The sequence below is a fragment of the Diabrotica virgifera genome, chromosome 6, assembly GCF_917563875.1.
Source record: "Diabrotica virgifera virgifera chromosome 6, PGI_DIABVI_V3a".
Classification (NCBI taxonomy): domain Eukaryota; kingdom Metazoa; phylum Arthropoda; class Insecta; order Coleoptera; family Chrysomelidae; genus Diabrotica; species Diabrotica virgifera.
In genome coordinates, this window is record NC_065448.1 from 176,687,018 (window position 1) to 176,700,780 (window position 13,763).

General features: G+C 33.4%; 1 protein-coding gene across 2 annotated transcripts in view; it reads left to right on the forward strand.

Annotated features, from left to right (window-relative positions):
- LOC114328619 (protein farnesyltransferase subunit beta) overlaps positions 1 to 13,763 on the forward strand; it is a 53,824-nt gene that overhangs the window by 25,750 nt on the left and 14,311 nt on the right. For both annotated transcript variants that reach the window (XM_028277510.2, XM_050654341.1), the window contains exons 5-6: positions 5,263 to 5,433; positions 12,446 to 12,575. In XM_028277510.2, coding sequence (XP_028133311.1) covers positions 5,263 to 5,433; positions 12,446 to 12,575 — 301 coding nt within the window. The remainder of the gene's footprint in view (positions 1 to 5,262; positions 5,434 to 12,445; positions 12,576 to 13,763) is intronic.

A 13,763-nucleotide genomic window follows, 5' to 3' on the forward strand; every position in this document is an offset into this window, starting at 1 on the left:
TCCATGACCCCCCCCCCCCCAAATTTCGAATTGGTGTGATCAATCATATTTAACTTAACTACTTGCGTTACTTCTTGAGTTATCTGATATATCAACTGTCGTTTTACAACGCGACGTTATGTGTGAAGTTACGAGATAACTTTGTAGTTTTAATATGTAAGGATTTGTAAGATTAGCTTTATCTTTTGATTTGTTTTTAGAAAACAACTGAATAAATAGCAATTAAAAACATAGGTAATAATAAAATTAAAATAAAAATTGAATATAAAAAAGTAGAACTACTTTAAAAACGTATATAGAACGGTAATACACACTTTTAAAAGTAGAAAAATTATACAAAAGACAAATCGAGAGATACATAGTGCAGCCGATATGTGAAACAATTGTGCATTTAATGATAGAAGTATATAATTTGGACCACATATACTGCACATATAAAGGTTCAAATTTAGATATGAGGCCATCTCAGATTTTGCCTTTTACAAAAATGGCGGGGATTCAAAATGGAGACTATACATATGTGACTAATAGCACGATAACTTTTGAACGAGACTACAGATTTCAACCATATTTGGTATATAGGTTCTTTTTTTAATATATAAGATCAAGGTCTTGAACCGGAAGATCCGGTTTACCAGAAGTTGTGTTTTTCTTTGTTTTTATTTAAAAATACGCTGTTTTTTTCAATTCTTTCACCCTGTATGTATTAATTTTTCAAAAAGTTAATACCGCCATTGAAAAGAGCGTAAAAATATTTTTTAGGAAATATTTTTAACTTTTTAGTTATGTTAAATACCATTTAATAAATGCAAAACGTATCTTCACATGTACCTATATGCGGCAGATTCGTGCAAATATTATAAGAATTATTGTGCATTTAATGGTAGAAGCATATAATTTGGACCACACATAAAGGTTCAAATTTAGATAGGCCATCGCAGGTTTTGTTCCTTTTACAAAAATTGCGGGCATTCCAAATGGCGACTATACATACGTGACTAATAGCACGATTACATTTGTGAACGAGACGTCAAATTTCAACCAAATTTGGTATATATGTTCTTTTTTTGATGAATAATATCGAGGTCTTGAACCGAAAGAATCGGTTTACCAGAATTTGTGTTTTTACTGTTTTTTTATGTAAAAATATGTTGTTCCTTTTTCAATTCTTTCATCCTGTATATATAAATTTTTCAAAAGGGTAATACCGCTATTGAAAACAGTGTAAATATATTTTTTAGGAAATATTTTGAACTTTTTTAGTTGTGTTAATTACCATTTAATAAATGCATAACGTATGTTCACATGTACCTATGGGCGGCAAATTCATTTTGAATGCCCGCCATTTTTGTAAAAGACTAAAGTTGAGATGGCCTCATATCTAAATTTGAATCTTTGTATGTGTAGTATGTGTGGTCCAAATTATATGCTCCTACCATTAAATGCACAATAATTCTTATATTATTATTTGCACAAATCTGCCGCACATAGGTACCTACATGTGAAGATACGTTATGCATTTATTAAATGGTAATTAATATAACTAAAGAGTTCAAAATATTTCCTAAAAAATATTTTTACGCTCTTTTCAACGCCGGTATTACCTCTTTGAAAAATTAATATATAATTGAAAAAGAAAGAACATATTTTTACATAAAAAAAAACAGTAAAAACACAAATTCTGGTAAACCGATTCTTCCGGTTCAAGACCTCGATATTATTCATCAAAAAAGAACATATATACCAAATTTAGTTGAAAAGTTCAAAAGTTATCGTGCTATTACTCACATATGTATATTCGCCATTTTGAATGCCCGCAATTTTTGTAAAAGGAACAAAAACTGAGATGGCCTCGTATCTAAATTTGAACCTGTATATGTGGTCCAAATTATATGCTTCTACCATTCATAGCGTAACCAGTGGGGGATTTAGGGGTTATATTATGGGATGTACTTAGAGCTCTATATGCTTAACACCATAGCCCTCAAACTACCTTCCAGTAGTTATAACCCCCCCCCCCCTTTCAGGTAGTTGTAACCCCCCTTAGGATCATCCTGGTTACGCCTATGCTACCATTAAATGCACAATAATTCTTATAATATTTGCACGAATCTGCTGCATATAGGTACATGTGAAGATATGTTTTGCATTTATTAAATGGTAATTAACATAACTGAAAAGTTAAAAATATTTCCTAAAAAATATTTATACGCTCTTTTTAATGACCGTATTAACTTTTTAAAAAATTTATACTTACAGGGTGAAATAATTGGAAAAAAACAACATATTTTTACATAAAAACCAGGAAAAACACAACTTTTGGTAAACCTATTCCTCCGGTTCAATACCTCGATCTTTTACATCAAAAAAAGAACCTGTATACCAAATTTGGTTGAAATCTGAAGTCTCGTTCAAAAGTTATCGTGCTATTAGTCACATATATATATAGTCGCCATTTTGAATCACCACCATTTTTGTAAAAGGCAAAATCTGAATCTGGCCTCCTATCTAAATTTGAACCTTTATATGTGTAGTATATGTGGTCCAAATTATATGCTTCTATCATTAAATTCACAATTCTTATAATATTTGCACGAATCTGCCGCACTAACAAGAGTAAAGATGTTTTTAAATTTATAAACATTAAAGGGATTTTACTGTTCTACATAATCTACTTTTATGGAATAGGAATATACGTTGTGGCACACCTTATCATCATTCTATTTCTGGCTTCAACTTGTACTTTTTCTACATAAGGTTCTCTTTGTTAGACAAAACAATACTTACTTCCTTTTTAGCTTCTGGGATATAGCTCATCTCGTAACGGTGAGCGATACATCACACGGAATTTACGTTAATAGGTGTCGAGACAGTTATCTGTCATAGTTATTTTAACTTAACGCAAAATATTAAAAATAATTTTGGTAATACATCACGGGGCTGAATTGCTCATAATATCGCTGACTTTTTTAATTAAAATTTTGTTTTAAGGCCATGGGTACATAATTCGCAAATATTTTACGGCTATCCCTACTTTTTCTGTCTTTACACGGCAAATTACGTGTAGTAAAATTCATACTGGTGTGGGTATGGATATGTAAACATTACTAGAATGTCATTCTACTTGAAAATGTCATCATTAACTTAAAAGCGTTTGAATGTTCTTGGATAACTGTTATTTATTGTATAATTGCAAATTATTAATTCAGTTAATAAATGTCTAATTTTTCACTAACTATCTATTCAGTGATTGTAATAATTTATATGTACAACAAAAACTAATACTCAATCGAGAAAAGAGGAAAAGTGTTAAAGTGGTTTTTTAATAATATATTGTTATTATGGAACGCTTACAATTTTAAACATCTTTAACAACAAAATACTTGGATCACATAATATATTATCCTGATGTATTCTTTGCTTGGATCTTGCACAAGTAATACACAATAAATAACTTTTTATTAAGTTCACGTCTTAAATCAATTATTTATCAAATACACTATATATCAATATTATTTAATCAACAACTCAAAATATTCCCGATGCCACGTCAAATATTTAAAATTGTCACTGATTGTCACGGTCTGACTGACAATATGCTGACAATATGCTATTCGACTGAGTGCGTTGTAAGACAAACATAGATTTGGAAAATATTACCACGGATATGGTGTCTATTTTTTTCGAATCCTGAAAAAACTAATAAATACTTTTAAATAATTTAAACGCAAAATGAAAGACTAAATTATTACCGAGGGCCGAAAGTCCCTTCGAATAAATAAAAAGTTTATTGTGAATGAGATATTTGAAATTAAAAATCACACTAAATTTTCTCTTAGTTTTTCACTTCTGTAACTTATTAAAATAAACATTATAGAAGTTCTCGGGGACTTTCGGCCCTCACTAATAACGTAATCTTTCATTCTGCGTTTAAATTGTTCAAAAATACTTATTAATTTTCTCAGGATTCGAAAAAAATGAATCCCCATTTGAATAGATTGCAGACGAAAATACGTACCCATCCTCTTAAGAGGTTCCATTAGCGCGTCATCAAAACGGAAAACGCGTTCCAAGATTGCAGCTTTAATTTTGAATAATTTGTCGAGATATTTGGCACACATATTCGTAATATAGTAAAGAATGGCGGTACAGAGCCCAATTGGAGAAATATGTTAAAATGTGGAAATTTTTTTATAATTAAATAAAATATTAACAAAAGAATATATAAAAGAATAACAAAATAATACACTTTCTTCAAATAAACTTTTTTATCCCTATCCTAGATTTTATGTCACATTGGAACTACTAAAATTGATTATCTATAACAAGAAATCGAAAATATTATAACTAATAACTGATTAGGCAACATAGAAAAATAGTCACTGTCATTTTGTCAAACGTCCGTTGGTTCTCTCTAAGTGTAATAGCACGATTCTCTTATCTGTTCTGTTATCTACAGTTGAGTCCCTGAATCTTTACCCGTGCGTCATCATTTAAAACATACGAAATAAGTCGATGCTAAGTCGGAAATTGAAATTTACTAAACGCAACAGCAAGTGACAGTAAGTGACTTGCTGTTGCGTTTAGTAAATTTCAATTTCCGACTTATCATCGACGTATTTCGTATGCTTTAAATGATGACGCACGGCTAAAGATTCAGGGACTCAACTGTATATCGATATCTGTTCAGTGCAGTAGTGTGTATTATTTTCTAAGACATTGAAATTCGTTAGTGTTGATCCATAGGGAAGTAATGTTTGTTTATAATTAATTTATATTTTTGTGTAATAGAACTAAGTTGTCGGACTATTTGAAAAAATAGATTATTATTAATTGTGAGTTTTGTAGATAGATATATTTTACGTAAAAATATTTCGAATTCTAATGCGAGTATATAAAGTTTTAGGAGGATTTTTTATTCTAGAAATATCATCAATAGTTTAAAATTTAAATGAAAAAACCAAAATACACACTTTTAATAAAATATTCACCTATTTTGGTTTATTTTTATAAATATTTATTTACTTACAATAAAACTGTTTTCTAGTACTTCCATTTAACGCGCCTATGAGTATATTGTCACAATATTGAGCCTTCATCTTAGTTAATGTCATGTAATGTTATAGTGTCAAATGATGCCGACGCACTGTTGCCAAAGTTTTGCAGAACTTTCGAAAACAGGTGTGCTACTATCTCCCGAAGTACTATTGATGATGCGCTGATGTGGCGTCTTAAATCTTTTTAACCAGTTTATTCTTTTAGGAAAAAATTACAAGAATTTCTATGGAGGGTACGGCAGGTTGATGGATCTTTTCAAATGCATGAAAATGGGGAGGTTGATATACGAGGAGCTTATTGTGCTCTTTCAATAGCTAGTCTTACTGGAATCATGACTCCAGAATTGTTTAGGAATACTGCAGAGTGGATAGTAAGGTACCTATGTACTATTAAAAACTATTTTTTAAGCTTTAATTTTTGCGAAAAGAAAAGTAGGTATTTTAAAAGTGTGTAAAATATTTTTTAAAGTATAGCTGAGCGCTTTCGATTTTTAAAGCAATCTTCAGAACTGTGTTAAAATTTAAAAGTACTGTACGACAGGGATCTCGTGAAATGGGCGGGGCTTGTACTGCGCAGACAAAGAAAGCCTTCTATCAGAAAAAGATGAAATTTACACGAATATTACCGCTTTGTTCAGATATTGTTGTCAATATCTGAATGACCACAGTAATATTGGGTATTTTTAGTATGATATCTAAAGAAATGAGTTTTAAATAATTGACACTCTGCATGACGTGTAGATTCATAATCAGGTAAGAAATTTTTAAAAGATTGTATAGAATAAAAGGAAAGCACTTTCATTTTAAAAGATCCTAATTGGAAGAAAACTGTATTACTAATAAGTATTTAACATTTCAAAATAAATATTTAAATAACGCAATAATTATCTGATTTTTACTATCATTGTAATAATTTAAATTCATTTTAATATTACAGTAAAAAATTCGGCAAAATTATTTTATTTAATTTAAAAGGTATGTATAATAACATTATCTATTGTAAAATATTACTGAAAATTCTGAAACAATAATAACATTAATGAGTAACGTTTTTTGTGTTAAGTGAATGTATTGTACGTATGTTTCATCCATATACACTACAGGGCGATCTTCTTCTCTGTACTTATTAACAGCTCTTAAGTAGTGTATAGGTACGAAGCTTATGGATGTCATATCTTTCCATTTCCTTCCATTAGAAGTCTTCGATTTGTTTTTGATTTTCTCCAACGGAAACCAGTGTCTCTTATAATTAATCTTGACCGCCTCCACCATCTTTGAATTCAGACAGAATATTTTTTAGCTAAGGTACCTACTTATGCATCGCTCGTATGCAAATATGAATAATACGCCTTAACACCTCTTTGTCAATGTCTTCAAAAGTTTGCTTCTTTTTTCTGTTACAATGTTTTCTTGGAGAGAAAAACGAGGAGCATTGTCCTGGAATTACATATATTCCATTAGTGCCAACATAAAGAAGTGCCAAGAAGCTGCTATGGATACCATATAAAATATGGTGTAGGTATTTGTTTACTACTTTCTATAAGACATAACTTGTTCAATTTTAGTTTAACTGAGACTCTACGGATTATTGTACTTTCGGAAACACCTGTCGCTGCTACCACACGCTCTTTTATGCTATGATGAGGTATTGTGACACCTTCTTCAGCTTCCTTTTTCATGAAGGGTAACACATTAGCAATTATTTCTCGACTTTGACTATTAACAGGTCGTCCGGATAATTTAATTTTAAGCTCCATGCTACAATTAAGGCCATGAGAGCCAGAGTGGCCTAACTGATTTTAACATTACTTTACATAATCAAAGAAAATGATCAGAAGCTAACAATGTCCGATTGTTTTAGTCGTTTTATGTTGACCAAGAACCATTACTGGTCAACATACAATTACTAAAACAATCGGACATTGATAGCTTTTGATCATTTTCTTTGATTATGTAAAGTAATGTTAAAATCAGTTAGGCCACTCAGGCTCTCATGGCCTCAATTAAATAACACTAATCGAAGTATATCTACTTTTTTATATTACAATTATTATTATTCACTTACCTTTACTTTAATTTTAGAGTTCCAAAAAGAACTTTTGCATAAAATGGATAAAACTAAAATAATTAAAACATAATATACAAATACAAAACGTAGAACAACAACAATAAAAAAAAACGAAGAAAAATAAAATCAAATTTAAATACCGCGAGTAAAAGAAACAATGCAACACTAAAAATTCTGAGGAGATCGTTCTTTAACGTCTACTCACGAATGGCTTTGCTCCACCCCAATTTTCAAATTTGTTTCGGCGCAGTGACACCTTTATTTCACGAGATCCCTGTCGTACCCAGTGTTGAGAAAAATTACAAATTCTTGGTCAGAAGTTAAAAATCATGGATAGTTGTGGAAAAAATATCTACAAACAGCACATTAGAGACTTCGCAAAAAAGGCATTAAAAAGATTTGTTAATGGTACGGGTGCAAGCATATAACATACATAAGAGTATCCACGAGGAAAATAAACTTCCTGTAGCTGGCTGTATACCATAAATCACAAAACTATAGATTTGTTGTAAAAGGTATATTTTAAAATACCCTGAATAAGGGTCACATTAAAACAAAACGTTTTCGGATTAAGAAATCCATCATCAGTGTTTCTAAAAGCCCTAAAATTAAGTATAATCTAATTAATTGAGAAAAAAGTTGACAGAGACAGAGGTTTAAAAAACAAGAGGCCATACTTACAAAAAGTAACATGCCTGAGCCACCAAAATGTTTTGGGTAAAAACCCTTTAAATGTGAACAATAACATAACATAATTGTTCACATTTAAAGGGTTTTTACCCAAAACATTTTGGTGGCTCAGGCATGCTATTTTTTGAAAGTATGACCTCTTTTTTTTTAAACCTATCAACTTTTTTCTCAATTAATTAGGTTATACTTAATTTTAGTGCTTTTAGAAACACTGATGATGGATTTCTTAATTCAAAAACGTTTTGTTTTAATGTGACCCTTATTTAGGGTATTTTAAAATATACCTTTTACTACAAATCTAGTATTATAAGTCTAGTCTATGTAAGTCACCTTCACCTTTAAGACTTCTCTGTTTAAAATGCGTTGTACCCATGTATATGTGAACATATGTATGAGTCAGATAAAAGTAAATTATTAGAAGAATTTTTCACCAAGTAACAAAAACAACATTTGTTTAATTTATCAGTGTTTTGTATTTTGAGAAAAGAAAAGTTCTTTTTCTGTGGATGCTATACAATGTGCAACTTCTCTCACTACTTACCTACATACATTCAAACCGAAATATTTCTCACACAGTGAGAAAAGTCTGCCATTGCAGTGAGAAATAATTTATCTCACGGGTTCTCCGCCGATTTCCATACATATGATCGCGGTTTCCATGGTAACATGCACAATACAAACACAATTATTTTTGTCAAACAAAATATGTTGAAGCAAAACTTACCAGAAATTACCTTTCAAAACAGTTAAAATAGAACTGTTTATAATTTTAAATAAATAAATTTTGTGAATATTACCTATAAATAAAGTTAACAATTTAGGCATATGGTTCTTTTCATGAGCATTTTTCAGTCCGTCACAAATGATAGAAAAAAAGGTTAGTCCGTGATAAATACACATTTATAACATTTAGGGCCGGTTGTTCGAAAGCTAATCAACAATGATCATTATCAAATATTTAATTACTGTCACCAACTGTCAATGTCAACTTTGTTTGGGTTGCTGAAAACATAATATGAAATTACTTAATCAATTATGTTAATAATTGTTATGTTAATTGATTAACTAATCTCATAATTTTAATCAATTATGTTTTCAGCAACCCAATAAAAGTTGACATTGACAGTTTTGGTGACAGTAATTAAATATTTGATAGTGATCATTGTTGATTAGAGTTCGAACTACCGGCCCTTATTCTAACATGACATTTTAGTTAAATCTGACAGTTGTCACATTTTATTTGCAATTTGGTGTAAAAACAAATCAATTGTGTTTATTGCATTTATAAAATGGTATTTTCTTTGATTTGTATAGTCATATAAATTGTACAGATTAAATTTTTTTATATAGAATAATATAATATTATTTAATATTATATTATTAGCGCCATCTATTGACAACTAGATTAAATGTTATAAATGTCACCGGCGAAATGTAATCAGCGACGTGCGTTTTTTTTTCTGTCACATACAATTTAATGCGTTAGGCGTTTCCCAAACTTATTTTTCCGTGGCCCGGTTATTTTTGTGTTTATCCTTCGTGACCCACTATTTACATACTCACTACATACACTGGTGTGTGTGAGTGTGTGTGTGTGTGAATGAGAGGTGCGAGGTCCGAGGTGCGAGGTGAGTGGTGCGAAGTGCGAGGTGCAATATGCGAGGTGCAAGGTGCGAAGTGCGAGGGGCGATGTGCGAGGTGCGATGTGCGAGGTGCGTGATGCAATGTGCGAGGTGCGGTGTGCGGTGTGCGTGGTGCTTGGTGCGTGGTGCATGGTGCGTGGTGCTTGGTGCGTGGTGCGTGTTGCTTGGTGCGTGGTGCTTGTTGCTTGGTGCGTGGTGCTTGGTTCGTGGTGCTTGGTGCGTGGTGCTTGGTGCGTGGTGCGTGTTGCTTGGTGCGTGGTGCGTGGTGCTTGTTGCTTGGTGCGTGGTGCTTGGTTCGTGGTGCGTGGTTCTTGGTGCGTGGTTCGTGGTGCTTGGTGCGTGGTGCTTGGTGCATGGTGCGTGGTGCTTGATGCGTGGTGCGTGTTGCTTGGTGCGTGGTGCTTGTTGCTTGGTGCGTGGTGCTTGGTTCGTGGTGCGTGGTGCTTGGTGCGTGGTGCTTGGTGCCTTGTGCGTGGTGCCTTGTGCGTGGTGCTTGGTGCGTGGTGCTTAGGGCGTGGTGCTTGGAGCGTGGTTTGTGGTGCTTGGTGCGTGATGTGTGGTGCTTAGGACGTGGTGCTTGGTGCTTGGTGCGTGGTGCTTGGTACGTGGGGCTTGGTGCCTTGTGCATGGTGCTTGGTGCGTGGCGCTTAGGGCGTGGTGCTTGGAGCGTGGTTTGTGGTGCTTGTTGCGTAGTTCTTGGTGCGTGATGTGTGGTGTTTGGTGCGTGATGTGTGGTGCTTGGTGCGTGGTGCTTGGTGCGTGGTGCATAATGTTTGGTGCGTGTTGCTTGGTGCGTGGTGCATGGGCACCTTCTCTTGTAATTTAAATACAGTTAATTGCTACCTTGTAATTTTATATTTAGATTGTTCGAGTAATAAAAAAATACCACAAAGATAGGCTACCTTGATTAACCAATTGACCAATGAAAACTGTCTTTAAATTGAAATATTGCATCCATAGCCGTTGGTGGATGTTGTTCTAAGAATAGTGAAATTTCTTCCATTAATTCAATAAGTCTTTTTAAAAAATTCTCTCTTGATAGCCAACGAACTTCGCAGTGTAAAAGATGTTCATGTTCACTTGAAGATCTGAAGCGACGAGGCGAGGCGACCCGGCATTTTGCTTTCATGGCCCGGTACTGGGTCGCGACCCACCGTTTGGGAAACGCTGCTAGAGAGAAATCGAAAAACTGTGACGCACTGAAAAATGCTCATGAAAAGAACCATATAATATACCTAAAAGCACCTACATTATTTAATTTTGAAGTTTGAACTCTTTACAACAACGCATTCATAGAAAAAGTATAGTGTACAACACTTGAAAAAATGACATATTTCTCCCTCGCTTGATTTGCGGCCCTCGCCTCGTGCCTCGGCTCGTGCCAACAAACTTATGCGCTCGTGAGAAATATGTCTTTTTTCTCTCTTGTTGTACAATATACTATTGTCGTACTGTATGTTTTTTCGTTTCTAATATTGTCACTAACACGATTATATCCAATTCATTAATATCTTATAAACACTATTGCATATTGCCATGATCAAGACAAAATGCAACAGTAACAAATGTGCTGGCAAATGCAAAAACTAGTAGTTACTTTGTCAAAAGTAAAGAAAGACGAAACAGACCTATTTTCGAAGTGGAAAAATTGATTTCCAAAGTGTTTCAATAAACAAAATTTTAAAGTAAAATTATTATGGTTTATTCCCAACAAACATAGTCTTCTTCTTCCTTCTTGTATGTAGGCTTTAAAGCCTGTTTCTTCTTCAATATTAGCCTCCTAAATTGTTTAAGTTATCGCACTATCTTTTTCTTGGTCTGCCAATACTTCTTCGTCCATTTGGTGACTTATCTCGTGCTATTCGTACTATCCTATCCTCTGCCATTCTACTAATGTGTTCGTTTCACTCCTGTTTCCGTTTCTTCACCCATCCGTTAATGTCTTCTACATTGCATGATCTTCTTATGTTTTCGCTTCTCTCCCTATCCAACAGAGTTTTCCCTGGTATTCGTCGGAGTATTTTCATCTCTGTTGTTTCTAGTAGTCGTCTCGTTTTAGATGTGTCAGGTCTTATCTCCGCCGTGTATGTCAATATAGATGTAATTGCTACTTTTATAGATTCTTGCTTTTGTGTCTTGCCTTAGGTGTTTGTTCTTCCAGATCGTGTCATTAAGAGATCTCGCCGCTTTACTTGCTTTTAAGCTTTGTTGTCGTACTTCTTCTTCAACATCGCCGTAACTGGTTATATCTATTCCCTGATATCTAAACCTTGCTTCCTGCTTTAATATTTTCCCATCAATTTCGATTTTACATCGTAGTGGGTATTTAGATGTTTTCATAAATTTGGTTTTTTCTGCTGATATTATCATATTGTATTTCTTGGCTGTTGTATTGAAGATGTGTGTTAATCTTTGGAGATTGTCTTCTGTCTCTGCGATTAATGCGGCGTCGTCTGCATAACATAATATTTGGATTTCTTTGTTCCCCATTCTGTAACCATGACCTTTACGTACTGTTTCTATTATTTCGTCCATTATTATATTAAAGAGCAGTGGGCTTAATGAGTCACCTTGTCTGACTCCGCTTTGTACTGGTATAAACTGCGTTAGTTTTCCATTTATCTTTGCCTGTATTCGATTATGAAAGTAGATGTTTTCGATGGTTTGTATATTGATTGGTATGTTTCTTCTATACAGTAAATGTAAGACGTCTTCCACTTGGATGCGATCGAAAGCCTTTGTCAGGTCTATAAAACATAGATATGCAACTCACAGCCGGTCCCAAGCCCGGATAAAAGAGGACGGTTGAGGGGCCAGGTTAGCATTCTACCCATTGTAAAAGAAAACAAGGCTCAAAGAACCGATATAAAGCCTCGGAACCCGACGGAACCTAAGATGACGAACCACGCAAAAAACAAATATAGTAAATTGCTTTAATAAACTTTGTACATAGACATGTATTTACGCTAATTTTGTTAATTTTTCAGTTGTCAAACATACGAGGGTGGATTCTCTGGATGTCCTGGTATGGAAGCTCATGGCGGATACGCATTTTGTGGTTTAGCAGCCTTGGTAATACTCAATAAAGGACATTTAGTAGATGAACGAGCTCTACTGGTATGATTTCTTTAAATGATTTTAAACTAATGAATGATATTCAGATTTAATGTGTATTATTAAATGTTAGATTACCCATTCTTTTCTAATTCTAATTATATTCATATTTTCTATAGTCCGTCCCACCTTGACTTTACAGTATAGGGAACATACGGTCCTTATGAGAGTTTTTAGCGTGGTGATGCCGATTTTATCAAATAGAATTTGTAATCGAACATTAGAGAGATTAAATTAAAACTGTTTTAGAAAGGCAATCTACAATTTTAGGATTCATATGCGTAATAACTATAGTATATCAAATAAACTTAAACGCATACCAATCCTAAAATTGTAGATTATCTTTCTAAAACAGTTTTAATTTGATCTCTCTAATGTTCGATTACAAATTCTATTTGATAAAATCGGCATCACCGCGCTAAAAACTCTCATGAGGACTGCATTGCCTATGTTCCCTATACTGTAAAGTCAAGGTGGGACGGACTATAGTTAAAGTTGAAGATGTTTTAATTTTTTTGTTAACATTCTTCGTTAACGAGTACTCCTTCCCGGCCATTTACCCTTTTCGTCTAATACTTGATCTTCTGTTCTGTTCGTATACATATTAGACTTAACAAAATGTTCCTTGATTGTAACATTCTTTTATTTAGCTGTTTTCATATTGTAATGGAATAGAATAGTGGTTATGGGAAACTGACAGGCAAGGCTAGGGAGAGATGAAATCAAAGGACTTGGGTGCAAGGGAAAAGAGGGTGAAGAAATAATAAACAGTAACGGAATTAAAATCATTAAATTGTGCCAGACGGACGACCTATTAATGGGATTCTTCTAGTAAGCATTACAAGAAAAATATACATTTGTAGCAGAAGGCAGAGAGGCAAAAGGCATAATAGACTATCTCGTATACACGCAAAAAATGAAACAAAATTTAAAACCAGTTTGGACAAAAATAGAAATTGGAAAGAATCAGACTGGTAATCTAAGGGATGACATGTAATAAAAAAGTTAAAATGAACAAAAGAAAAGGGAAGAAAACGTCAGAAATTCTTATCGGCTTTCTTACGATTTATTTTCATTTTCTACGGTGGAATTGATTTTCCTATAGAACACCTCTAAAAGCTCAAAAGGTGTATTGTCGCATTTCCAGTTGTTACTAATTTTGTATCTACATAGGCGCTGGGAATAAATGGA